We start from the raw sequence: 27,170 nt of genomic DNA on the forward strand, positions 1-27,170 counted from the left end.
TGTCACTCCCATGACTATATGCTCATTGTGTTGCTCTTAAGGTTATTTGTTTTATGTCAAAGTGTGTGTTTGCTTTTGTTATCCACCGACAACATACTATGTAAGCAGTCATCTTCATTTTTCTTCTTCCCCATTTGTTATGTAGCCACTATAGATGTTTTTATTCACTTATCCCCTTATATTGTTGATCTGGTGACATTTGTATTTATTTCTCAAACTTGCTCTGCAGCTCTATAGAAACAGGCATGGCTAACGGTTGCAGGCACCCTGTGCCCGTAGACATGTCTGATTTGCATTGCAATAGGTTTGCACTTATGGACAGCATTTCACACGATTAATCTTCGTATAACTGGAGTGACAATAACCATCTTCATTGTTGAATCCTACCACTGACAGTTAGTTTGGAAAGGTTATTATTGTGAGCTGCTTTCAGCTGTTAAGTCATTCTGCACAGTGCTATCTCATATTAGCCAGTTTAAAGTGCTGGTGCATTTAGATCCCAGCTGCCACAGAGAATACGCCCTGATGGTATGTGGGTGGACCTCTGAGGCCCAGACCTCATCCCAGAACATTGTGTTCGTGCCTGATATTTGGACATCATCTATTTCCAGCTCAAACTAAACTGTAAACTTAACTGTTGCTTTTTGATTGGTGAATCAAGATGTTTTGGAAATGTAGCCTACACAGAAGAAAAGTAACAGTACCAGGATGGTTTAATTAAGACTGCATTTGATGTAAGACTTAGTACGACTTTACTGCTTCTGCAGCAAAGACGGACCATTCAAATGAATTGTGTGTATGAATTTGGTCTACTCTGTTGAAGGCTGAACCGCCTGCAGAACGTGCCTCCCTTTCTGCGTCACTGCACCTACAAGTCACCCATAAGGGAAAAAAACCCACACAAGAGGGCACCAACCCCCCTCAGCAGCAGCTCACAGGGACACGGCCACTCCGTGTAAACACAGGGCTGCAACCGCTCGCCTGCACCGTTACATATTATATCTGTCGTATGTTATGGATACCGACAACGAAGAAGTTGCAATGAAAGACTCCAGAAGACGAGAACGTCAATCGGGTAACGCTCGCTTAACGTTACTTCTCAAATGTGCTATTTCGGGCAGCTTGGCCACAGAGGCCATCGCAGCTAGCGTTAACGGCTGTGCAGCCATCGTCTTTGTTCTTTAGGAATGATGTTATTCCGTGAAGATAGCTGGGTTAAACCCTTGACACCCACTGTAGCTTGTGCAGCTAGCCTAGTTAGCTTAATCAACCTAAATGACTCTTCGTCACAGGGTGGGTTCAGCTGGTGAAGCCTCGCGCTAATCACTATTGATTATGTCAGTGACGTAACGTCAGGGATCAGCACCCAGGCCGCTCATTGACATGTATTGTTCTCACACCATGTATCCGTTATTCAGCCGTGCCTCACTACTGCAACGTTACTGTGAGCCGTGCAATGGCGTTCTGACTTATCACTTTGTCTGTAGGTCACATCACTTTACATGACGTTCAAGGTAGGGATCTCGTTCATCGCATGTCCGTATCTCACTTTGACTGATCTAGTGGAATGCTGCAGACAGGGTGGTGTGTGTGCGCACGCGCGCATAGCTGATGAGACGAACCATAACACATTTACAATAAGCGGGTGTTTAGAGATGGATGAAAGCTGCTCTGAGGCATGATTGGATTAGAAGTGTGTGCTTTTGGTAAGAGCTCACATCTGAATGAACTTGCTTCTCTTTAACAGCTGTTTGCACATGCATCAGATTGGGTGTATATTAAGATATTCCCATGCATGCGTTTGTCTTCTTTCCCCCTCAGCTTTGGAGAATTCAGACTATGACATCGGCTTGTGTGGCTGGCTGTTGGTGGCGCTCTCCATTCTCCTCATGCTGGTCACTCTGCCCATCTCCGTATGGATGTGCCTTAAGGTCAGCTGCTGGTCAACTCCAGTTCATTTTCCACTTTACAAGCAAAGCTAGCTGGTATTATATCTGTTTTTATTACATTTAAATTGTATATTATGTGTATTTATTTAGGTCATCAGAGCTGGTGAATCATTGTTTAGCATTTACTTTACTAAAAGTATCCCCAGTGTGATTTGTGCTTTTTATTAAAATGAGTACCTATCAGCATCTCTCAATCACTAACTACATGTAGAATGTCAAATAAGAGAAGGAACAGACTGTATACAAGCCTGTGGTTTGTCTCTGTACACAGATTGTGAAGGAGTACGAGCGAGCCATTATCTTTCGCCTGGGGCGCATTTTGCGAGGAGGAGCCAAAGGTCCAGGTCAGTCCTTTTTTTAAATTATTTTATACACACCAGCAAATCAAATATTGTGATATTTTTGACCAAATACCTCTGTCAATACTGTGATGATAGTGAAGGGTTGGCACATATTTACACAATAAGATTTTGAATCATCAGTAACATGGATATAATGACCAAGTGGGTGCATTCAAATAATAGAACAGTCCAGTAAGGTCAGAATCATAATAAGGCCTTAAAAACCAAAGACAACACTAAGGCAATATCTCCTCTGATATCACGATATCGATATAATATTGACGTATTGCCCTGTCCTACTTCAAACATGGTTCACGTGTCTGTGTGTCCCCTCTGGATTATGTTACACTAAGATGCTTTTTTTTTAGCGCTGATGGCAGACTAACTAAGATCTAAAGCAGGCAGCAGAAACCACAATAAATAATATGACGGAGCCCAGATATGATGCCAGAGCTGTAGACAGTGTGGAGTTCCTGTTTCTTTATGGGGTACAGTGCATCAGTCACTCAGGGTCCACAGCAAGCTGATGTCACAGAACCTAAGTGAGCAAATGATCACATGATCAAATATTCTGCTCATCTTCTTGGTCCTTTTTCTACAGTCCATTCACGTAGGCCCTGTTCAGACCACCTCCTGCTCAACCGACGTGTGTCACGGTGAATGTGATCCACAGCACCTTGTGTAGCTGAGGTTTACGTTGTGCCTATAGCCCACTTCATGGTAGTCTAGACTCGAGCTCATCCCTGGTGCTCTGAAGCTCTTGTGCGCTGCCGTTGCTTAACAAAAGTGCTGTGTCGGTGGAACGGAGGTCCTCGGGGACCATCGGAAGACAATAATTCTATTATATCTATCCAAATACGTAAACTTCTGTTCTTTGACAGCAAGTTTCGGGGCTTTTTCCTCAGGAAGAACATGTTCACTTCAGCCTGATGGATGCTGTGTTTTTAAGGCTGATACCGATAACCAATATTTAGCATTATCCGATATTTGTCATCGTCTGTGACTCTTGATTGTCAACAGCCCTAAAATCTCATAGTGTAACCTTTAAAGCCCAAATTATAGTGGTTGGTGCCTGCAAGTAATCCCTAAATGTTACATCATGTAAACAAAAGTTTCATACATAATGTTTCACATATCAATGCTCATCAGATATTGTTAGTATACAATCCAAATTCTGTTACTTTGGTATTTTCAATATGCAGTTCTATTTCATGAAAGACATGTTTGCTTTATGAAAGAGTAAAACAAGACTTAAGAGTCTCCCACCATGCGAGCAGCTCTGTGATGCTGTACTATAATGCACTGCAAGTTCTAACATCAGCACGTAAAGCAGTTGTGACCATGTACACATTCTTAGTGTGACACTTAACTCTAAGAACAGCTGAGACTAATGAAAATGTTGTCAGTTCTGCAGGTGTTTGAGCTTTAATCGAGTTATTGGGCAAATAAAAACCTAATGACGGAGCAAGAGGAACAGTTGGGGAATCACCAGAATCTTTACAATTCAACCAGAGGGAGACATGAATGTCTGCACTACACGTCATCCATTCAGTAGCAGTTGAGACATTTCACTCAGAACCACAAATGTCAAGCTGCTGGTGGACATTTCCATCCAGAGAGCCAGGCGGCGAAAAAGCCTGAAAGACTCTGAGCATGGGAAGAATCACACTCGAGAGGGTGGGGGGGTTACAAAACACAAGTCAAATACAGATTACAATTACAAATTAAAAACGGAGAAATATGAAGGCCTAATAATAACAACAAGCAGAAGCTCCACCTCAAAGTTCTCCACAAGTTTAGAAGGGCTCCCGGTCCACAGAGCCTCATTTCTGCTGCTGCATACGTTTCTGTTCAAGGTCTGAGTGATTTCATCTATTCTCAGCGACGTGACTTCTGTTGTGAGAGGCGCTGGATTTGTTTAAGTAAAACAAAAAATAAATAAAAAATACAGACTCCCACGAGGAATAATTTGCATGCATCTCATAACTGGCTGTTTTTTCATCTTTGATTTCTTGTTTTACGGGATCTAAAAAACCCAGGCAAGTGTCCTCTCAAAATGCTGAAATGTGACTCCTCGGAGTGCCAGGGGACCCCTGTTTATGACAGTGTGGAGTAATTATAGCTCTCCGCCAGCAAACTTCATGTTCCTGAGGAGCTGGAGGAACCGATGCCGGAGCTGAAATCAGCATTTAGTTCCCCGTAATGCCCCTCGCCCTCCCGCTCATAATCTGGCTCCCTCTCTCCCATCTACAACGCCTCTTATACAATTGTGACTTGGAGCGCTTCCCTGAATATTTACTGCAGTTTAAAGCAGGCTTGCTGGGATAGTTTGTCATGAAATGAAAAGGCTGTGTTTGTGGAACATTTTGCATCTGTATATCCACTTCCCCTCTGCCATAAACAGAGGTGTTTATTCGAAACGGGGGGTTTTTCCAGGATGCTTATTTGTGGAATTTTCCACTGCACCACAAGGTGGTTTACAGGAGTCTCTCGTGTGAGGGCAACCGAGGTCTCTCCTCTCGTCTGACGGGAACCGTGATCGTCGAGAATGCTGGAAACGCCACGAGGAGACTGCCGTTGTCTTCCTCTCCCGCTCCTGAACAGATGGCTGTGATCTCACCATTTAAAAACACAATATCCTGACGGGAAGCGCCCCTCCCGCTAGTATTTTTTACCGGTGTGGCGTTAATGTTTGCTAAATGATCGCACACCTAGCACATGTCTGTTCCACTCAGGCACATGCCACGTGTTGTCTAATGCACTAATTCAATCATTTGCGACTTGAAAACCCGGCTCATGAAAGCTGCGAGTATCTGCAGCTTTGCCTCGCTGTCAGCACAGCTGCAGTCTTACAAAGAGAAGCTCGACGTGGCCTCCTGCCAGAATTCCATTCATCCCGGTGTTTTCAAACATTTGTGAAGACGCTTCCTCATTATTGTGTTTACCGGGGCTTTAGTCTTTGTTAAAAACTGTTTGCGTTCTCGTGATTCCGCAGGGCTGTTCTTCATCTTGCCGTGCACTGACAGCTTCATCAATGTGGACATGCGCACCATCACCTTCGACATCCCCCCCCAGGAGGTATGACTCGCACACTTCCAATTACATGAAACACACACTTTGTCACACTCGCAGACACTCAAAGGACATCAAATTCATTGTGATCACAAAACAATTTCTCCCTTTTTATTGCCTAACGTGCGTGTTGAATCCCCGCCCCGCTCTCAGGTTCTGACCAAAGACTCTGTGACGGTGAGTGTGGACGGCGTGGTGTACTACCGGGTCCAGAATGCCACTCTGGCTGTGGCTAACATCACTAATGCGGATGCCGCTACCCGGCTGTTGGCCCAGACCACCCTGAGGAACGTCCTGGGCACTAAGAACCTGGCGGAGATCCTGTCCGACCGGGAAGAAATCGCACACAGCATGCAGGTAGAGTCCAGTAGCTGTTAGCGTTGTGATCCAACACAACACGCTAGTGCTCACATGCTGCCATAGCTGTGGGGAGGAAGACATGTGTGTGAGTTGGGGAGTATGTTGAGCATTAACCTCAGAGCCAAACACTTACGAATTTATTTTCACTCGATTTAATTAGTTCAAACTTGACTTTTTGAAAAACGTGACGGATCAAATATGTATATTTGTTGGTAGTTTTGGTAATTAAACCTTTTAAATACTGTATGCTGGTAAAAGTAGTTTATCTAATCTGCCATATAAGGCGTTTTCTCCTTTTTGGTCAGCTCTTGTGTGACCCTTAGACATTTGGCTTCACCCGCGTTGTCCACATTCAGCCTCCTCTCTTATGTTGCTTGCTGCTTTTCCTCCAGTCGACACTTCTTAGGACACTCTCTGTGAGCTGTGTTCATGTCAACATCGGAATGCAGAAAAAGAAAATAAATCATTATGATGGGAAAGCTGCACTGATGATGCACCCTGAAGCATCATGCAGAAAACGTGTTCATATAAACATGGAGACAATAGATGTAGGCGACACTATGAGCCTCCTGACTGGCTGGTGGAGAAAACAGAATGCAGGATTACGGTGGCACCCTGCCTTGGAGCCAGTTTGCCTGAACTCGGTGTCAGTTAAACTAACAAACTGCAGTTAAAGTGTGTATCCGCTGTAAACCAGGAAAACCTGAGGTAATCCTGTGCTCCGTGTAGAGCACAGCTGTTAGTTTGCCTTCTGACTTCAATTATTTATTGATTCATGAAACTTTTACTTCCAGTTTATGTCGAGCTTCTGTCACTGATTTAATATTTATTCCTGATGCACGCACAGTCGGACGGTTTGTCAGCAATCAGTCGGTAGTTCATTTACATTACAATACAAATCATTTAAAATACTGACGGTTTTAGTTTTGCTGAAATACTGCCAGTGTTTTCAGCCCATGTACATAGTTTACAAAGTGCTCTAATGTGACTCTAAACGGCATAACTGTGTGAGACACTGATAAGGTCACAGTTATAAATGACACAGGCAGGAATGTACAGTCTGCAGCTTACAGCAGGACAATATAAACACTCTGCAGTCTGAGGTTTACTCTCATCACTCTCTTATTCCCTTCCTTCCTTCCTTCCTTCCTTCCTCCGTCAACATCCTTTTTGGCCTCTTCTCCTCTGCCATGATGTCCGTACTGAGAATATGGAGCTAGCTTCTTCTTCTAGTCTCTTAGACTTCTCCCGGGACATTGTACCAGCTCACCATTCTCCCTGTATTAAGTTGATTATGTGTCAAATGGGGGGTTCTCCAAACCAGCACTCCCAGTTTACCGTCCCCGCTGAAGACCGGTTCTCCTCTTCCTCCTCCTCCTCCTATAGTATACTGTGCTGGGGGTTTGCTGCCATCGTCTGGCACAGGATTGTATTAATAAACCATTTAGACGCCAACATCTGTTTGAAGATGTAATCACACAGATGAAGTCTCTGGTTCAGTGTTCAGACGACTATGAGCGTGTAATGTAGTGATGATTGCTTAAATCGAAGAAGCTGTGAACTAAGAGTGAATCTGCTGCTGCTGCTTTAAGAGCCTTGAATCACTGTTCACGAAATAACATTTAAACACAGTGGTCTTTATAGAGCGGTAGCTTTAGACCTTATAATAATGTTTTCATAGTAGGAGTCTTTGTCTGATTTTTGTTTAAATACAACAAGAACGAAGCTCCTTTCTCCAGCAGCTCCACTGTACAGACACTGGACTGTCTTTATGCTTTCAAGGCTCCCAATATACAGGTGCTCATCTGCATGAAATACTTGATGCATAAAAGGGAAAATAAGTAAACAGTAGTTGCAACAGTTTTGCATGTGTCGTTTTAGCTGTGCGCTAATTTCTGTCTGCAGGAGAGAAACATGCGCTCAGGTGGAGCTCCATCTGCTGGACAAATTGAAAAGAGCCCGATGGTTGGCTTTGAAAGAGGAGAGAGTTTTGGGCGGATCTTGGTCTTTGATCTTTAACTTTTTTTTTTTTTCCTCTAATCGCACAAGAAAGTGTTGACATGTAGCCAGTGTTTGTCAAATGCTGACAAAATGAGCTATTCTGACAGACGCTCCGGTAACTTAAGCAAACACGTTGAACGCTCTGTCTCCTCAGTCCACTCTGGATGACGCCACAGACGACTGGGGGATCAAGGTGGAGCGGGTGGAGATCAAAGACGTCAAGCTGCCCCTCCAGCTCCAGAGAGCCATGGCGGCTGAGGCTGAGGCCAGCCGTGAGGCCAGAGCCAAGGTAAGGTGGTTCTGTTCAAACCGGTTTCTATATTCACTCCAGTATTCATTCATCATTTGTAAATATCTGTATTGATTTCGTGCATGCAGGCATCCCTCACCCTCTGTGTTGTTTTTCCCTCTCAAAGGTGATCGCAGCGGAGGGAGAGATGAACGCGTCGCGGGCACTGAAGGAGGCCTCCCTGGTGATTGCAGAGTCTCCGTCAGCCCTGCAGCTGCGCTACCTTCAGACCCTCAGCACCATCGCCGCCGAGAAGAACTCCACCATCATCTTCCCGCTGCCCCTGGAGATGATGCAGGGCTTCATGAAACGCTGAGGAGGGAGTCTCGAAACACTACTGTTCACATTAGCGATGTCAGTTTCGGTTCATTTTGCTTTCGATAGGCCGAGTAACTAACCGGTTCATTTTTAAGAAAAACAAACCCGACATGAATTACTAAAGGTGCTGTCCTTTTACTCCGACGCTCTGTTGACTCAAAGAGCTTTGTCGCCGCATTTCAAAGCGCTACATCCGATTTTAATGTTTTGTATTGTAAATGCCTTTTATTCCATCTGCTGTTGGCTTTGCAGACGTTTATTATTATTCAGGACACAGATGCTCCGATTGATCATTATCAGCTGATATTCATTCTATACAGTTTGATCGGTGGCCTCTATAAAAGCTAACCGTTCACATGCACACACACAACATGCATCACTTACACACACATATTTAGGCCTCTGTGTCTATTAATTAAGCATGTCTCTTTGAACCAGCAGTGCTAAGATGAAGTTGTGTTTGTGGTTCCTGATGCACCAAGACCGTTTGGCAAATAACAACCAAATGTTAGTTGCCACAACAGCTCACCCTTCAAAGACCACAGCTGACAGCCGGGCGGCGTGAGAGGAAGTAACTCTACACCAGGAGGGAGCAGCAGTCTGCCCATTGAAAGGTTTTGTTTTTTTACTGAATTTTAGGATAAAACTCATTCTAACCTCGGCACCAAACACGGGCATGCTGGCATGAAGATCTGCTGTTGCTCTTCTAGAGGCACCGGATGGATCCACGCAAAAGCTGCAGTGGCGTAATCCAGGTGGATTGCCTTTTGTTTGCTGTATCACAATACTAACCTACAGGAGAGGTTGACACTTATCTTAAAGCTCAGAGAGTAGGGTTTGGACAAAGTGACATGCAAATAATAACACAGAAACACACACACACACACACACACACACACTACACTTTTTCTCCAGTTGCCAATACTTTTGTAGCAGATTACATAAAATTTGGCAGTCAGGCTGGATATTACATATGTTTACAGTATGCTTTCTATTCATACGTAGTATACAATATATTTAGAAGGGTGGACGAAATGTTAGGAACGCATCAGATAACCGTAGAGTTGTCTATGGCTAAAGTGAACACGTATCAGCTGTACAGGTGGTACTGTGTGTTTTGTAGGTTCCTATTATTTCGTCCACCAGACGGTTTCACTGCTTAGGAGAAGCCGTTCTCCAACCGTTCTGCCTAAAGCCTTAACTTACTGCCATCGATTCATTTTACAGCCTAATATCACGTTTCTATGCACTACGAAATTAACAGTAAGCTACAGTATTTTATCACACGAGCTCTTTCTAGGTGCAAACAAGCCAAATAGTTCAACCTCTTTGTATTCATCTCATTTAAAACTGACATGTAGTTGTTCCATTTGTCCTCCTTTTGACATAGAAAGGACAAAGTGTAAATGTACGTTTAGAGTATTTTAGTGTCTGTGTGACTCAGTAGTGTTAATATGTACGTGTATCTATACAGAATAAGTAGAACTGCAGTCATGAGAAGTTTGCTATAGTTTTGCTGTGACTAGACCGGGTTTCAGGTTTAAAGTAGGCGCTGTAGATTTATTCTTTTTTGTAAAATACAAAGGCTGTTACATCATTATCATCATTATCAACTCCTGTTTATTTGAGAAGCCACCACAGAGCGAGAGAGTAGTATTATTGCGACAGCTTGATAGCAGAGAATCTGGAGTAAAGATGGTGACATACATACGACCACATCGTGCTGCTGATCACCGAGCAGCCACTCGGTAGTGTTGCATCATTCTCGTGTCTTTTAGCTCTTATGATTTGGCTTTCACTTTCAGAAGAAACCCTGCTCATTGTAGTATGTTATGTTAATGTTCAACACATCACTTATTTTTTTAAGTTTTATTCAGAATTTATGGTTGTGTTTCTGTAGCTAACACTATTTATTTTGTACAGTTTGCTAATGTTTGATATAGTTTTACCCTGACACAATACGAATATACAAAGACTTTAAATAAAGACACGATCAAAAAACATTTTCTGTTTCTGGATTTTATTCTTTTCAGATCAGTGTACGTGTTTGTACAAGCAGAGCCATCAAACACTTAACACATTTTGCTGAAACTATAACAAGGGAAACCTTTAGAAAGGGTCACAGAAGACGCATCTGATTGTAAAGCAGCAAAGCGTTGGTTTCCCATTTAAAGTTGGCTACTGTAGCATCACACAAGCTTTCCTGGACATGAATCCAGTTATATCTAAAAAATAATAATAAATATCGTAAGAGGCATCTTAACTGAAAGTGCAAACAACTTCTCTATAAAGGCGTCCTTAAACTGGAACAGTACCCTTTTAAAAAAAAAAAAAAAAAAAAGCAGGTTTTCTGTGAACTAGAGGAAGAAATATTTAAGGCATCGGTTGCATTTTCTTGGCAGGTGTCTTTTGTGATGTTGCAGCACACCAAGACTTTGTTTTTATTACATTTCACTAGTGGATAGGTTCTGTTATCAATATATAAAACAAATGTGAAAAAGTTGGCTTTAATAAAAGAAGCATACTGTGTTTAGTGCAAAACCTACAGGAAGCCTGAGTATCTGTTAAAGCTCTATTGCTATTGGTTGAGACAAAGTGAATTAAATCATCGACCAGCATCCGGCTCAAAAACAACTAAAAGTTAAGTTTTCTGGGTGCATTGGTGGCTAAAAGAAGTCATGATTGGAGCTCAGTGCTTGCGGCGGAGCGGGGGGCTGGTGTCAAAGGTCAGGGCTGATGGGTTTGGTGAGATCTCACAGGGCCAGTTCGGCCATGGCACGCTCCAGGGGGTCGCTGGTCCAGTACTCGTGGTCCCAGCCCAGGAACCAGCCGGTGAAGGTGGGCGGCTCGAAGCTCTGCTTGATCTTGACGATGGGCGTCCTGCGGTCCCTGTTGGCCGGATCCGTCTCGATGTAACGGACAGCTGAGCAAGATGAGGAAAAGCCAGAATTAGCGCTTGAATCACAAACGCACGCCAGAATAATGTGTGTTTGCTAAACGAGCAGAATCAAAATAGGATTGTATCAAAAATGTTCTTACCGGATGCCATTGCCTCAGTCTTCTCCTCCTCTTGGGCCTCGTTTCCGATCCAGAGGAACACCTAAAAATGGGAGAGTTTTATATATATTTGTTCCTTTCATTGCGGTGACTCTGCTCTGCATTTGTATGGCGCATCTAACAGCTATTTACCTGGTCCCAGGAGTCCAAGATCATGACATCATCAGTGGCGAGGTCCTCCTGAGTCATCTCCCCGGGTACCTCCTCAATCTGAGAGGAGAAGGATTCAGTGGAGCTGTATATTATTTCTCCTTTAAAAAGGCATGCAGCAGCACTCACAGCTCAAACCAAAGACTTACGATGAAGTTTCCAGTCTTATTGGAGCAGGCGAAGAGTCGGGGTGGGTGGGCGTCCATCTTGTCCTTGAGTCTGGTAGAAGTGCGATATTCCGTCTTTCCTCCCAGAGCCTCCCAGAACTGATCTGTAAAGAGGACAGACATACTTCAAGTTATTATAGTTTTTATATTAACTAGGGATGGGCAGATCGATAATCGCAAGCCCTGTGTCACATGACTGTAGAAACCATGTGACATCAGAAACTTGCAGGAAGTCACACACATTCACAGCAGACGTGACAGAGAGGCAAAAAGGAAACGTCTGTGTGGCTGCTCTTCACCAGATAAGAAATACAGCAAGATGCACTATTTGTGACAAGAAAGTGACACACAGCAGCAACAAAAGTAACTTCTTCAAACTTTAAAAATATAATATATATTTTTAAAATATGTATTGTTTATTTATTCATAACTTTATATAATTTCTGTAAAATATGTTTTACATATATTAGCACAGTAATGTGCCCTATGTGTCATGTGATTTGTTTTTAAGGGCTTAATTGTGCTGCTTTTTTTTTCCTCTTTTCTAAAAATGACCATTATTTTGAAAAATGAAATACCCATTTAACAAATGACTAAAGGGACAGAAGAACTAACTGAAACTGACAAAGTGCCACCTTGTTAAGTTGTTACAGCTAACTCACTAGCATACGGTTGCCCATTTACACGGCAGCAACGCAGCAGCATTTATTTGGAGTCACGTCTGATGAATACACTCTAATGCTAATATAATACTGTATTCACTCTTCTGTTAGCTCTGGTTTAAACCCCTGAGAAAACTGTCTCTTTAGCCGCTAAATGCTGGACTCTATGTTCACTAGCTGGTAGCTAACTGTGTGTGTGTGCTGTTTGGGGCCGGGCTGGTCGTGTACTAAAAACCCCTGTGACCTAAAAGATGCTGAAGTCTCTTTGTCACTACGAGCAACTCCTTTCACACTACATCATGTGATCCATTGTTGATGTATTACATATTGATAAGTGCAGCTTTAAAGATGTACAAAGAAAGTTATTATTATGAAATTTGATTTCTGATGTTTAAAAGTGCCAATAATAATCATTATAATACACACTTTGCCTGTGACAAATCCAACATTTTTTGTTTATATTGCGTGGATTTTAAATAGGAAGGTCGATACACGACCAGCAAAAGCTCGCAGAAATAAAATGTTGAAGTTCTGTTCTGTTCGGTCCCAGTTAAAAAAATGTACTCTGTTGTGTTTTAGCCTCAGGTCTTCTGTTTCAAATTGTGAGCAGAGAATCCAGTTTCTTCTTGAGCTGATAACATCTAAAGGAGTGATGCAACCAAGCCTCCTTTGTTTTAATATAGATGAACACAAGCACCTACTTTAGCTGAGATACAAAAAGAAAACTATCCAGCTGCACACTAAAGCGCTATTTTAACAGCTCGAGTGCAGTTTGTAACTGACACAAGAGTATATTAACTGGTAGTGGGTTTCAAAAGGAGAGAACTTGTTATTCTGTGTTCATCGCTCTTCCTCACCAGTCTCTCCTCCCTCAGACAGCTCAGAGGTCGACACTCCCAGGATGTCACACAGCTGCTGGGCTCCCTGCTTCTCGGTGTCACTGGCACCCACGCCCACCCACAGGAAGGAGCCTCCGGCAGTCGCCAGAATAAAAGCGTCGTTGGAGTTCAGGTTGGATGACACTGCGTCAAGCTGCAGGGAATGTGGAGATATCTTTGGGTTAACATGCAGAACAAATGCAGCTTTTAATTTCCAAATTCTTGCACTTGTATTGTAAGTCTCTTAAATAGACTTAGTATTAGGCAGCAACTAGATTTGATTGTGGACCTTTATATGGTTGTAATGGTAAAAAGAAAATCTACTTATGGAGTAAGATTAAGTTTTTCTATATTTTCCTTATTGTTAGAATTATCCCATTTCTAAAAAAAATTCAATAAAGGCTCATTGATTTCCTAGAACAGCTGGTTGCTGTTGACTTTAGCAAAAGTTACTGAAACAGGAATAAATAATGCTTTTGTTGGGGACTATTTTTCTAAGCTGCAGATTAAACTAGTGAGTATTTCAAGCAGCAGGAAGGTGCTTGTTGGAATGAGTTAAAACTACAGTGTGTGTGTGTGTGTGTGTGTTCATCATAATGAAGGAACATGTGGCTCACTGATGTGATTTTAATAGTCGCTGGACAACAAAGGAGCTCGATGGCACAGAGGAAGAAGATCTAATCATGACGTGTGTCCTCTTACCTCCACAGCTCTGGTGTGTCCTGCGGAGTTGGAGCGCACCTGGAACAGTCGCGTCTCTGCAGGAGCGGACTGACCTCCCTCTCTGGACGTTCCTCCCTTGTACACCACCATGGGCTGTCCTCCAAACAGACTCATCAGATGAGCCGGCTCCTTGCCCTGCACCACCCTCACCTGGTGCACAAACGGCAAAGTTAAAATACAAGAATGATAAGATGCTTTTCAAACAGTACGTCATGCGTTTTGACGAACCACATCACATCAGACAGATCGTCCCTTGTTGTGTCTCGTGAAGTACGCGTCAATAATATGTCAGACATGTCTGCTGCAGTCCCAACTACGGACACAAGATGGCAGCATGGGGCTGAGCCACAGTCTGTGCCAGAGATGGTGAGAGTTTGTGGAATCAGGACACAGCGATGACGCAGGTTGTGTCTAACACAGTATTATACACAGTATAGTCTCTCTGGTCTGCAGCTTCTCTCAGAAATATCTATGGCTGCCAGCTCTCCTCCCTAACAAATCAGCGAAATATACTTATCCTGAGAGAATGGAGAAATGATCAAATAATCATAGTTGATTCTTCCAAACTACACACTCTTTGTGCATCCTCTGGTATGATATGAAGCTGTCTCTCAGTCAGCAGGATTTATTGTCAGGCAGTTTTTCTGATCTCTAAATAGCACAAAAGTTGTATTTTAGTTTTGTTATCTTACTTTAAGTTTCCGATAACTTGTTTTGGTTGCTAAAAGTCGGCGACCATTCGCATTCCCCCACAAAGCCACAAAACACATTGTGCCTTTACCACAAAAAAAAACTGTCAAATTCCAAAAGTTAAAGTTCGAGCGAAGGGAAACATCTGCAACATGCAAAGGTGACATCTGCAGATGTTTCCACGCTGGATGTACTCTGTATAAGAACATGCTTCAAAGTTTGACTGAACACACACACAGTCGTGCCACAGCACGCACACACACACACACACACACACACACACACACAACATGAACATGAAGGTTGTGCGTGCAGAGTTAAGACACACATAAGAAGTGAAGTGCGAATGCAGACCACAGAAATGAATGAAGACTCACATGAGTACAGAGCCAGGGCTAAATAGCTCAAAGCTAATCCAATGATCCCCACAGTGCTTCCCACATTCTTAACATGAGCTCTCATTGACAGGTTAAGTCACGATGCTGCACCGAGATCACGTCAGGGCAGAGTTTGGCTGTTATTTATGTGGATTCGACAGAGTTGGCGACAGGGGACGGGGGGGGGGGGTAAACTCCTGCTAACATCCACATCGGAATGTCCTGTTTGTGTTTGACCGAGATGGTTTCACTGTAAATCCGATTGGACTCATGATCACATTAATTAAGTCAGAAAACTGAGGACAACAGGCCCTTTTTTACTTGTGAGGAAAAGAAGAAAATATGAACTGGCTCTGGACAAAATCATATGAGTCCTTTTGTGAAGATGAGGAGCAGGGAAGGGAGGAAGAATACCTGAGTGGTTATAGGAGCACCAACAACCTGGAGACAGAAAAGGTCGGAAACCAAGGAGGAAGCGGCAGTGGGGGGGGGGGACGGTTAGAGGATGTAAAGATCAGAATAGAGGTGACTGAGCTGAGTAAGCCAGAGGACGACAGAGACTGTAATAACATGACGGAAGAGATGAAGATTAAAAGCCTCTAAAGGAGCCGCGTGTTTCACCTGCACAGGACCACCGCCGAGCTCGTCATCCAGCTGGGCCCCGAGGATAGCAGAGGCCCCGATTTCATCGTGACTGGAGTCCGCCCCCTGCCTGGGAGACAGTTTAAACATATCGTCATCACACCGAAGAGAATAAGAGGCTCAAACTGGCCTCTTGTTTGGTTCAGGCAAACTTGTATTTTGCTCTTATAATTCGAAGACACCCTACTTTGTAATTCGGCCAGTTACGACAGGCTTTACTTTTCTACAGATAAAGGTTGCCTATAATGGAGCTTTATCTGAACCGTTTGTCTCTCGTATTCTCACCACATATAGATAATGTGTCCCTGCCGGCCCCCATGACTGTAGTTATAAAGGATGATGTAGCTGTCTCCCCCGTAGAACTGTCCGTGTGTGGACGGATCCACCGCCACCTTGTCTGATGCCTCAATACGCCAGATCTGTCAAGAGAGAACTAGAATTACTGCCTCCGCCAACCAGTCCAGTTGCAGTTTACATACATGTCTGTCCAAAAATGTCATCACTTCATTTTATCTTATTCCACAATTTTTTGCAATTGTCAAAATTAGCACATGAATTCTTGAAAGTTGAAAACTTGAGCCCCCCCACAGGATGGGAAAGTAAAAGGAGTCCTCTCACCTGCTTCTCTCCGCTGCCGTCATCCACCATGCCGTGCTGGGCGGCCATGGCGGGGGAGTCGTGCAGGCCGGCAGCGTCGAAGGGCACCTTCTCGATCCTGGCGATGCTGTTGGCGATGTAGGCCAGGCCCAGGCCCACCGTCTGCTCCTTGTCCCGCCAGTTTTTGAAGAACTGCTTGAAGAGCGGCGTCTCGCCCATCTCCGGCAGGATCTGGACTTGTGTGTGTTTGGGGTAGCCCATCTTCTTGATGAACTCGTCCGCTGCTTTCATCGATTCCTTTCGCTCGTCCATGTTGGCGTCTTTGCCTTTAAGAAAAGATAGAGGAGGTAAGGATTGTTGAATCAAGTGAGAGTATATGTTAAAAACAAAACAAATTTGATTGATCATTGATCATTTAATTTGAATTGTCAGTAAGAATAGTCTCCAACTTGTGACTTCTATGACTGTAAATAAGCAACAATATCTCATTTTTCTCATGAATGAAGTGGAGTTAAAATGATGGGGATATTTCGATACCCCTCTGATATCTGTATGGCAAATATGAAGCTACAGCCAGCAGCTGGTTAGCTTAGCTTAGCATAAACACTGGAAGCAGTGGGAAACAGCTGGCCTGTCTCTCTTCAAAGGTGAATAAAATCTGCCTAAAAGCACCTCAAAAGCTCACTTATTAGCACAGCTGTATCTTGTTTGTTTAATCCGTACAAAAACCTTTTACAAAGTGTAAAAAAAAAATCTTACAGCTCAAATCCTAAAATACAGTTTTTCAGAGACCTGGTTATGAGATCTAATTCAGCCTGGACTCGCCATGACTGCTCAGAATTGACTACCCAATAAGTTCTTTAATGGAGGCATGATCTGCACTGCACCGACCTTTCCAGACGAAGATCTTGCCATCGGAGCCGTGGTCCAGAATGAAGCAGTCGCCGGACTCCAGGGCGCTCTGGGCGAACGGGTTCTCCGCTGCCACCAGCGCGATGGTCATGCCTCCACTGGCATTGGACACCTGCATCGGGGCAAAAGAAGAACGAGGTTGATTCGAGGCACCAGGTGTCCGAGCAGGTTGTCCTGGGCTTTTCAACCTGGTAAATATCAGCTGCCATGAAATCACTGACAATGATCAATAAGTGGAGATGTGAAGTTCTGCCATGTTTTGTATTTCGAGACTATGTTTCATAGTTTGTCAGTAAAATGATAAAGTTGAATTGAACCGATTTTTGGCCTGATCTGATATTCAAAACAAAACCACACACATTTACTGACTTAAAATAGAGAATGAGAGAAATGAAAGAGAAAAAGACAGCGTGTGTGTCTGGGTTGTTGCCACACTCGTCTCACCTTGTAGAGTTTGGCCATCTTCCTGTTTGAAGCGTCGGCTTTGATGTCATCAGAGGCTCCGGGAGGCAGATCTGGTTTTGCTCCCAACACCTGAGGACAGAAGCGGCTCGAGTTTGAACTCAGACATCGGTTTGAGACTTCATTTGTTCTGGCGACTCACTGATCTCACCTCTACCATCTTCTCTCTCTCCATCCCCTCGTCGCAGACATAAACCCGGGCCCTCCCGCTGCGCTCGTTGTCACGGATACCCTTGGCAACCTGCGTAGCCTTCAGCTTCTCGAAGCGGTTGCTCTGGGAGCCGCACCACTGGTAGAGCTCCTGTAGAGCGACAAGGAGAGCAGATTGCAAAGACAGTGAAGAGAGCTGAACTGCAGAAACATGTTGTGCTTTACAAACCACTTTTCCCACAATCCTCAAACAAACACGCTATGTGTACTTTCGGCCATGTAGTGAATGTCTACTAGTGACAATTGCACCGTATGATTATGTATCCCTAAGGTCGATCTGCTGTGTGTGACTCACAGCTCCCAGGTCCAGGATGAAGCAGTCTCCCTGGTTGAAGCTGTCCCAGCTGACCGCCACCTCCGTTGCCCGGACAGAACGGCGACCTTTGACCTGGAGCAGCCGCTGCATGACCACCTCGTTGGTGACCACGTGCTTGAAGCCAGACGCCACGCCCCCTTTCTGTAAGATAAGAGTTGCATTTCAAAACAAAATACTCGCCTTTTAAGAAAAGTGGCTCCAAGTTCAATTTTAAAAATGCTTTTTATACATTTTTGGACGGATAATGGCAAAATTTATGAAATAACAGTGTCATAACAGACTGGCTCTTTTATCCTTTATGGATACTAACTGATAAAATGCAGTTTAGGTGTAAAATATGACAAAATATAACCTTACAAATGTCAGTAAACAGATCACACTTCCCATATAACTTTACGTTTCGGTTTAAAATGCACCAAAACAAAAGAAAACAAATCCCACAAACCATCTTATTCCATGAATGCAGATGTTTTGCAGCTACAAACATGCCATCTTACCATGTATTTGATTCCAGACTTGAAGTAGCCAAGGAACGTTTTGGACTCGTGTCCCTGGACCTCGCGGTACTGGATGGGTTTCCCCCCCAGGAAGTCGTCCATTTGGACAGTAAAGATGGCCGCCGAGCCGCGCTCATCCTGGGAGCAGAAATCCCCTGAACCAGAAGAACCACAGACGTGCCCCACGTTAATCCCCCCGTCCTCATTCTGTCTCAGCAGACATATACCCAGAGAGCTACATTATGTGTTTGACGGATTCCCTCACTGAGGACTCAGTGAGTCAGGAGATCGATGTGCGGGAGCAGCACTGGGTCAGATCCCAGCAGACACATTAATACATGCAACATTATTCTATTTCTGGTCGCACACAGTAGCTCAGCCGCATGTGGGAATGTTGCATCAAATCCGGTTTATTGGTAAATGCTGTTTCCATGATCAATGAAGCTAAATAACAGGACATGAAATCAATAAAAAAAGACACGACTCAGCTTCTCGCTTTCCTGTTTGCTTTAAGTGAAATCCTCAAAAAACGTCCCAGTCAGACAAACTGTCTTCTTCCAATACTCAGCTACAGGACCAGTCTGTAGGTTCCGGCTGCTCTAAATACCAGTCTGACCAATTTGGATTTCATTTTGAAAGTGACAATGACATTTATGTCTCCGTCTGTCCAGTGAAAACCATGTATGATATAACATGGCTGAAAGATTAAATTCACCTGAATGATCCTACTTCTTAGGTAATAAAAGCAAAACAAATCTCACTGAATTATCTAAAAGGAAGTTTACCTTATATCTTATTGCATTATAAAGGGGCCATTCTGTATGGGTAGTTGTACTTTTTTATACCATTTTGCAGATAACATGTCATTTTAAGTTAAATATTGATTCCAGAACTTTAACTTGTTGCTTTTACTTAAAGATCTAAATACTTAATCCACAAATGACAATTTGTTTGTGTATGCCGAATGGTGCCAAATGTTCCGGACAGAACCCCTTGTACCGACACAAACACATCATTTGGATCGTTGGAATAAAAAATGTCTGCTATGAAATTCCGCTGCGTCCTTGTCGGCCTTTCAAGTTCGATCACAAAGCTCATCTGTCCCAGGAAATAAGGCTTGTCACAATTACAGACGCTGATCTAAAGCGGGAACATGAAAACACAACGGCAGCAGTAAACACAGCTTTGTCTGTTAATGACAGTGTCGTCTGGTTTTCTAAATTAAAGGACGGAAGGCGGCGGAAGGCTTTTGCCAACATGTTTTTCAGTTCTCATCCCACCAGATTCAACACGTCACATGCAAAACATTCTTGCTTCAAACATAGATTTGTTTTGTGCTGCCTTGAAGTAGACATTTTTTTCATTCTCCCAAGGATCTTATCTGTGTTTTTCATTGTTTGGTGGAGATGACATAAGTGAATTCCCTATTTACTTAGAGTTCACTTTTTAGAGTACAGTCGTCATTTGATTTTACAAAAAGACGATAATCACAGAAGGAAAAATGCTGCAAATTCAATCTAATGTCCTCTTTTAGAAAAACAAATGCATATTTAATGTTTCCTTTCCCCGTGCTTGTTTCTCTGTAGTAACGCATCATAACGTCCGTCTCACTGCACTCACCCAACCAGAAGTGGAGGTCGTACTGCAGGTTCCCGGAGCGTTGTTTGATGGTGTTGAGGATGAGGTAGGCGTCTCCCGTGTAAAATCCCCCGTACAGGTTCACGGGGACGGGCACCAGGTCAAAGTTCTCCACCCTCCACACCTGGAGGCCCGGCTTCTGTCCGGCCAGCTCGAACTGTGGGTGGTGCGCTGCCATCCTGCCTGCAGGGGGAAATAAACACACACCTGATGTTTATTGCTTTTCTACTGACCGGGCCTAAACATACAAGTGTTCCCGTAGCAGCACGCTGTGATTTTACCCTCCGGATCAGCACTCAAAGACGAGACGGATGAGAGACGTGGAGCTTTGGAATAAACTTTTAAAAAAGGGAGACTGGGACTTCCCATTTGTGAGATGTTTGCTCTGGAAAGCCCTTAAGGCTGAGTTGTTTCCATGGATACAAAGATAAAGTTTATGGTTATAGTTAGATATTACTGGTACCGCAGGGTGAGTCACTGTTTTCCTCCAGAACAGGAAGAGGAAGTCCTGGCAGTTATGACTCAGGTATAGTCATAACTGGCGAAAGAAACCCTGTGTATGATTATAGATAGGAGACTGGTGTGTAACCAGACATTTTACTCTTCAACCCGTCATAACTTTGTCCCCCATGTCACATAGCACAGCCCTAATGAACACATCAGCGGTCAGACATTGGTCCAATCGCAACCAAATTCATAAACATTTATGCACACACACACCACACACTTCAGCTGTGTCTGAGAGCATTTCTAGGACATGTGGCGCCCCAATCAAGAGTTCAGTGTGGGCGTCTGACTGTGCTGCATTGGCTTACAACCCGCTGGCCTCTCAGTAGCATGTGTGGATGTTTAGGATTGTTAAAATGGGAGTTGAGCATCCTGTTAATTCCTCTAGTTATGGGAGCGTCTGGGAGCTGTTTGCAGAACAACAGTTTATGAATCGACAACGAGGCCATCAGCTGATTCTGTTGGTTTGGACGTGTTTCACACGTCGATCTTAGATCGTTGACAAAGAAGTGATTGTTTGACATGAGTTTCAAAAATGTGTGTTATGCTTCATATTTGCACAATTTCTATTAAAGGACAGCATAATAAAGAAAGTTTCAGTGGTGAAAAGGAACTCCGGACTCTGAACCACACTGACTCCACACCACGTATTAATTGCTCGCACAGCAAACAGAGAGAGAGAGCAAACACTTTCTCTGAAGTGAAGCAGTGTTCCCAAATCAGAACCCGACCTGAAAAGGGCTTCTGTGGTGCATTTCTATCCTTTATTTCACTCGTGTATTGGAATGACGACGTTGCTTATAAGACATTCAACCCCTCAATGTTCTTAACTTAAGGAGGTCGTGCAGTTCACAATGAACACAGCACCCAGTTTTCCACAGGAATGCAGTTTGGACCGGCTGCCTTTCAATCTGCATTACTAACGTCCACACTGGAGCAAGAATTGCTCATTCTTCTATGGCGTCCGTCTGCCCACAAACGGCAGGAATCTGCTCCTGACCCTGGATGAGTGAAGTGGCTCAGCATTCATGGAACCAGCCCAACAAATGTGGGGTTCCTTTTTCCCCGCTATTTTGGCTCTCCTCTTATGTAACAGACTCACTGCGCAGTGCTTTGTCAGCCATGGAATGTTTCAGCCTGGAAAAATGAAGTGGATCCTTTCGGAAAGAACCATTTTCCCAGTTGGCTTTCCTGATTTTTAGAACGGCACGTGGGGACAGCTGGCTGGAGGATTTGAAGATGAATTATTTGGATAGACATTTGACTTTGTAAGGAAAGGAAACGAATGCATTCAGGTGTCGGACTACAGAGTTTATGCTTTCTGCGTCTGCGAGGGACAAGTAACCCACATCGTGTTACAACAACAACAACAACTGTATTCATTCTAGGCACAGGAGCTCCTCATCATCAACATCCAGGGCTATCAAAAGTAAGAAAATGATGATAAAACCACAATGGGCCACAGTGCTATGTATGCCTGGCGTGCATGAGAGGTGCCCACACCGGTCTGCACAGAATGCACAGCCACAGGAGTTTAAATCAGTTGGCAGTGCACTCAGTCAAAACAGCAAATATAAGTAGCCAAAACAAATGGGTACCCTTGAGTCATGCGAGGTCATGCACCGGTTGAACTTCCATCACGCGTCCAGGTTTGGCCAGACAGAGAGAAACTGAGGCAGCGGGGCGATTCCACTGGGATCAACGTATAACCTGACGGATGATGTGGAAAGCTGAGTTTTCCTACAGTGGCTCTAAAGAAGTCTGGTGGAGTTTCCAGACTGGAGAAGCAAATCTGCAGCCTCTGTGGCCACACAGGAAGGTTTAACTAAGCCTTAAGCGAGCTCTAAAAATGTGCAATCCCGAACTTGTCAAGCCTGAAAACAAAGATGCCAACAGATAAATAGCAGTTTTAAGGGAAGTAGGTTTACACTCATAAATTCAAAGGATTTTCACAAGGAAAACACTGAGCGCTGATATTTTGGGACATGGAAATGATCAGATGTGGAAACTTTGAACACTGACACATACAGTTTTCAACTGTGGTTTGTCTGGCTTAAATGAGATCAATCTAAAGAATCAGCAAAAGTTCCTGTCGGTTATTGGACATAGTGGACTGGATGATCAAGATGAGATGGTTCAGCCCTTTAGGTAACCAGAATCTGTGTGTTTAACGGTGAAGTTCGCAATGCTACACCGGAGCACTTCATCGTAGGTTGCTCAACGTAGGTATGGAGTCTGTTGAAGAAAACGCGCCCTGTTATCGCCATTTTTAAATTCAGGTAAAGAGTTTAAGATTTTGGAGCGTTGGATGAGAAGATTGAGACCACTCTGAGCTGTCAGTGCTGGAGCCAGGAAGCGATTAGCCTAGCTTAGCATCAAGCCTGAAAGCCGGGGGAAATGGTTTGAACATCTCAAATGCTGAAACACTTCTAAAGTGGGACAGCTAACCGCATCTCCCAAACTGCTACTTCCTCAATATCTGAGGAACCATCTGAAACAACAGCGGCGAGAAGAGACAATAACTTCATGTTCCCTGACAACCGGTAATAAATCAGTAACTTCTGCTTGAGTTGATATACAGCCATCCATTAACTTAAACTGACACACCCAGCTATATGAGAACAGCTTGCGTGCAGAGATCTGAGCTGAGCATGGGGATCCTCATTAACGCTTCAGTTTGAAACCCTGAAGTTGACATCGGGCGTATTAACGCCTGAAACTGTACTCATGACGCAAACATACAGTACGGTAAAACCTGTCGCAAACAGATCCTGAAAGCAGATCCTAAAAAGTTGACTGATTTAAGAAGTCTATTTCATGCAGCAGCAGCCAAACACCTTTTACTCAGAAGCATTTCACACATTGAAAGATATCGCTTCATATTCTGGAGGCCTTTGTTTCTGTGGCACTAAATAAATATGACCGCCTTTGACTGTGATCTTCTCGTCTGATGGAGAGGAATGTTCCGTCAGTCTTTGCGCATCAAAGCCGCCTTTTTCTCCCACAGTTAGATGCCCCCACTTCATAAAGCAAACATCAGAGGGGATACGCAGCATCCCGTTCACCTCACATGCTGAAAAATCAAAGCCCATATTTAAAAATGTGATAACAACTGTGACAAAAGGTAGATAACAAGAAAAAACAATCTACCAGGAGTGAGGGAGAAGGTTACAGGATGATTTTTTTTGTTTTTTACAAATTAAATCATTTTGTGCAAAGTTTTATTGAATGAATAAAGCAGCATTTGGCGAAAACAAGCAAACATTAACTGTTAAATGTTCGAGGTTGGATTAAGTGACTCAGGGAGGGGCGGTTTGTTTGACTCAACACACACACACACACGCACAGCTTAAATAGAACTGGTCACATGACCACTGGATAGTGCTTCTTCTCTGGCATGCTGGGAAAAGCAGATGGTGTCTGCAGGCCGCCCTGCTGCACCTCTGCCGAGCCGGAGCTATTCGTCCAGTTCCGGCCCCCTTCACTGCAGTCTCTTTGCCCCCCCCCCCCCCACCTCCAGACAAACACGGAGTGAGTGTGTCATTCCAACCTCAGTTATCCGCTCCCCTCCCCCATATTCACCAGCCTCTCTTTGTGTCTGCCTTCCCCTGAGGCTTCGGCACTTGAACCGTGGAGTCATATGATAACGATATCTAAGCCCTTAGGATTTGTCTGCTGCTTCAAACAAACAAAACAAACAAGCACATGTGAGTTTTATCTGTGAAATCTGCGTCTCATGGGCCCCCGTTTGTGCATCCATTAAGGAGGAGGAATTCTTGATGACTCATTTTCTCCACGTATGCTACTCTCAGCCTCTCGGGGGCTGAGCAGCTGTCCTCTACCTTGCTCAGGACCGATTGCGCTCTGCTTCCCTTTCATCTGTTTACACAGTGTCAGGCTAAGACAATCAAAATGGCTGCTTATGACTAATAACCGACCTGATATATGGACGGTTATTAAAGGAGAGGGTTGATTAGGGGAGGATTTATCTGAAACCAGCATATAAACTCGTATTTTTCAACAAAACATCAGTGTTTGATTTAAATTTAACGATACGATACACTCTTATTAACAGAAATGTATGCGTATAACAATTTGCAAAGTGGTACAATTAATAGGATACAAAGTTTCTACCGTTGCCCTAGACGTATAAACCCAAAGCAGCTAGCAGTAGATGTGTGTTTTGAGTGAGAGGCGTGGCCTTTTTCTTCCTCGGCTGGAAAAACATTGACTATTGAAGTCAATGGGAGAAACCCACAACTTCCGTCCTTGTCTGTAAATATTTTCCACAACAACTCATGGTCTCGGTTGCTAACTTCATCTATTTTTGAAAACTGCTGTCTCATGTAGAAGGCAATGTCTGAGCCACGTAACTGTCCAAAACATGACTCCTATGAGTGCCACCCTGATGGTTAACATCTGACATCAACTGAAACTATGTGGGTAAGGTGTGTCATGTGCTATGTTTCAATATGTAGTCATGATGTGATATACACTAAAATACAGTGATTTAAATGCTGGAACACAGTTAAATGTAACCTCGACAGCCCCAGTTTTAAACCAATCTTTACTGGGTGTGTAAGCCAAAACATCCACCCGACCTCCTCCCTGACGCTTTTCCAGTCACGCCACCTCCACCTTTGCTACCGAGAGAGGAAATGGAGCACTGTCATCGCATGACAGCATAAGCCGCACGAGACTGCCTGTCAAGAGATGTAAATATAACTTGTGTTTACAATTAAATATAGTTTAAAGACCTATGCTGTCATTTTCCGTGTGAGGACAGTCTCACAAATTTGGATTTTCTGGCTCCAGCAGCTGACAAACATAACGGTGAGCGGGAGCCTTAAAGCTCAGGCTTCAAAATGTCCCCATTACGTTACTATGTTTTTCTAATTTCATTTGAGATCTAAAGGTAAATATGGAGAATATGTTCACACACAAACACTCAAACCCTTGGACAGAAAGCGTGCACACAGCTGTTTGAGGCTCATATCTAAATCTGAAGAGGGGTGCGGTACAGTCGGTGTGTTCGGGCCTCCTGTAATCGCTATCCGGCTGACAGCTGAGTGTGGATGTGACACAAACTTTCTGATTGGCCAACAAAGATCTGCCTGTATCTCTACCACACACACACACACACACACACACACATTCATCACAGCTGCTTTAACTCATAACCACATAGGGGATGTAGTGACTAACTTCCTCGGTGGACAGTTCCACTGTTTGGTTGTGTTTCTATGGCAATCACAGATGTCCCGAAATAGAGAGGAGCATGTTTACAGCTGCTGAGGAAAATCTTAGTTTTAACTGAGATTTTTTTTTCTACTGTAATGCAGCAAAACACAGGATGCTGCATTGGGTTTGGGGTCACCTCATGTCCGCATGAACTCACTCCAAACTGTCCAGGAAGAGTGTTGCCAAGCCTGAGGCCACAAGTGCAAGTGAAGGCACACACACAGCATTTTTGAGTCATCATGCAGGGTTTTCCATAGCCTGTCCATATATGGCAGCAGCTGCGTTGCACTTTTGACAATAAAAGCTGTTTACACTTCTTTAAATGAGCGCGAGACCCCAAGTAAAGCGTTTTACATGGAGAGAGAAGCGCAGCATTTCACCATTAGTCTATTATTCAAACCTTTGCTCCAGTCCGGATAGAAAGTAACGGTACATTTCTTGCTGCTCCGATTAAGGCATCACATTACCGCCCCGCAATCTGTGCAACTGCTCATTGTCTCACTGAAGAGAGCGGCTTTTAACGTACCTGAACGCGTAGTAGCTTGTGATAGGTGACGGACGGACGGGTGTACGGTAGACCTGGCTGAGCCGCGGTAGGCGCTTCGAGCTGCAGCGGGAGCAGAGAGGCGTCGAGTCGGCGGGGCGGCGGAGTGCGGAGAGCCGCTGTTTATGCTTCTGGCCCGGGACACTCCCCGTTTGTGACACTCCTCCTCCGGTCCGGCTGCTGCACCGCCCTCAGCGGAGGAGCGGCCGACGCATGGGCGCGCACACGCACACTGATGTCTATATTAATTTAATCTAATCTAATCTAATCCATTTTCAAACTTTTTAAACAACGGCCGGTAAACCTGCCGGTGTTCATCTTTTGATGCAATGATCATCATTTTTAGATGGATTTACAAAAGGGAGCGTGTTGTTCTCTGTACTGGATTGGATGCCAACGTGTTCATGTTGGATATTTAATAAAGGAAATTAAAATAAACTAAAAAATTAGAGATTTAGCTGAGATTGTCTGTCTCAATAAATACAATAATACATGGTGTTTTTTCTTTCAGAGTCGATACTTCCGGTTTTTAACAGAGCGTGCATCCAGACCAACACCGCCCCTGCCTGG

The 27,170-nt window shown here is 43.9% G+C and overlaps 2 protein-coding genes across 4 annotated transcripts; one reads left to right on the forward strand and one right to left on the reverse strand.

Moving 5' to 3' along the window:
- Positions 1 to 886: 886 nt before the first annotated feature.
- Positions 887 to 10,333, forward strand: stom (stomatin). Of its 2 annotated transcripts, XM_031855557.1 has the most exons (8): positions 887 to 1,075; positions 1,488 to 1,514; positions 1,822 to 1,931; positions 2,221 to 2,293; positions 5,286 to 5,368; positions 5,516 to 5,719; positions 7,878 to 8,012; positions 8,140 to 10,333. In XM_031855557.1, exons 1-8 carry the CDS (start codon positions 1,015 to 1,017, stop codon positions 8,326 to 8,328), a joined length of 882 nt encoding a protein of 293 aa, XP_031711417.1. In that variant the 5' UTR covers positions 887 to 1,014; the 3' UTR covers positions 8,329 to 10,333. The 2 variants fall into 2 exon arrangements, with proteins under 2 accessions (XP_031711417.1, XP_031711418.1); XM_031855558.1 differs by lacking the exon at positions 1,488 to 1,514 and having other exon boundaries at positions 888 to 1,075.
- Positions 10,334 to 26,758, reverse strand: gsna (gelsolin a). Of its 2 annotated transcripts, XM_031855554.1 has the most exons (17): positions 26,583 to 26,758; positions 20,291 to 20,491; positions 18,671 to 18,825; positions 18,153 to 18,314; positions 17,799 to 17,948; positions 17,630 to 17,719; positions 17,165 to 17,297; positions 16,295 to 16,599; positions 15,962 to 16,095; positions 15,656 to 15,746; positions 15,449 to 15,475; positions 13,947 to 14,117; positions 13,224 to 13,398; positions 11,687 to 11,808; positions 11,520 to 11,597; positions 11,370 to 11,430; positions 10,334 to 11,253 (listed from the first exon to the last, which is right to left on the reverse strand). In XM_031855554.1, exons 2-17 carry the CDS (start codon positions 20,484 to 20,486, stop codon positions 11,084 to 11,086), a joined length of 2,220 nt encoding a protein of 739 aa, XP_031711414.1. In that variant the 5' UTR covers positions 20,487 to 20,491; positions 26,583 to 26,758; the 3' UTR covers positions 10,334 to 11,083. The 2 variants fall into 2 exon arrangements, with proteins under 2 accessions (XP_031711414.1, XP_031711416.1); XM_031855556.1 differs by lacking the exon at positions 15,449 to 15,475.
- Positions 26,759 to 27,170: the final 412 nt, after the last annotated feature.

The sequence above is a fragment of the Anarrhichthys ocellatus genome, unplaced genomic scaffold, assembly GCF_004355925.1.
Source record: "Anarrhichthys ocellatus isolate YVR2014 unplaced genomic scaffold, GSC_Weel_1.0 scaffold16, whole genome shotgun sequence".
In the NCBI taxonomy this organism is placed as follows: domain Eukaryota; kingdom Metazoa; phylum Chordata; class Actinopteri; order Perciformes; family Anarhichadidae; genus Anarrhichthys; species Anarrhichthys ocellatus.

Excerpts from the sequence above, each read along its gene's own strand:
- stom (XM_031855557.1), top strand. The coding sequence starts at position 1,015 with ATGGATACCGACAACGAAGAAGTTGCAATGAAAGACTCCAGAAGACGA. Across the intron at positions 1,076-1,487 it reads AAGACGAGAACGTCAATCGG|GTCACATCACTTTACATGAC; the intron begins GTAACGCTCGCT and ends CTTTGTCTGTAG. Across the intron at positions 1,932-2,220 it reads CCGTATGGATGTGCCTTAAG|ATTGTGAAGGAGTACGAGCG; the intron begins GTCAGCTGCTGG and ends CTCTGTACACAG.
- gsna (XM_031855554.1), bottom strand. The coding sequence starts at position 20,486 with ATGGCAGCGCACCACCCACAGTTCGAGCTGGCCGGACAGAAGCCGGGC. Across the intron at positions 15,476-15,655 it reads TCGGCGGTGGTCCTGTGCAG|GTTGTTGGTGCTCCTATAAC; the intron begins GTGAAACACGCG and ends TTCTGTCTCCAG. Across the intron at positions 13,399-13,946 it reads GACACACCAGAGCTGTGGAG|CTTGACGCAGTGTCATCCAA; the intron begins GTAAGAGGACAC and ends CATTCCCTGCAG.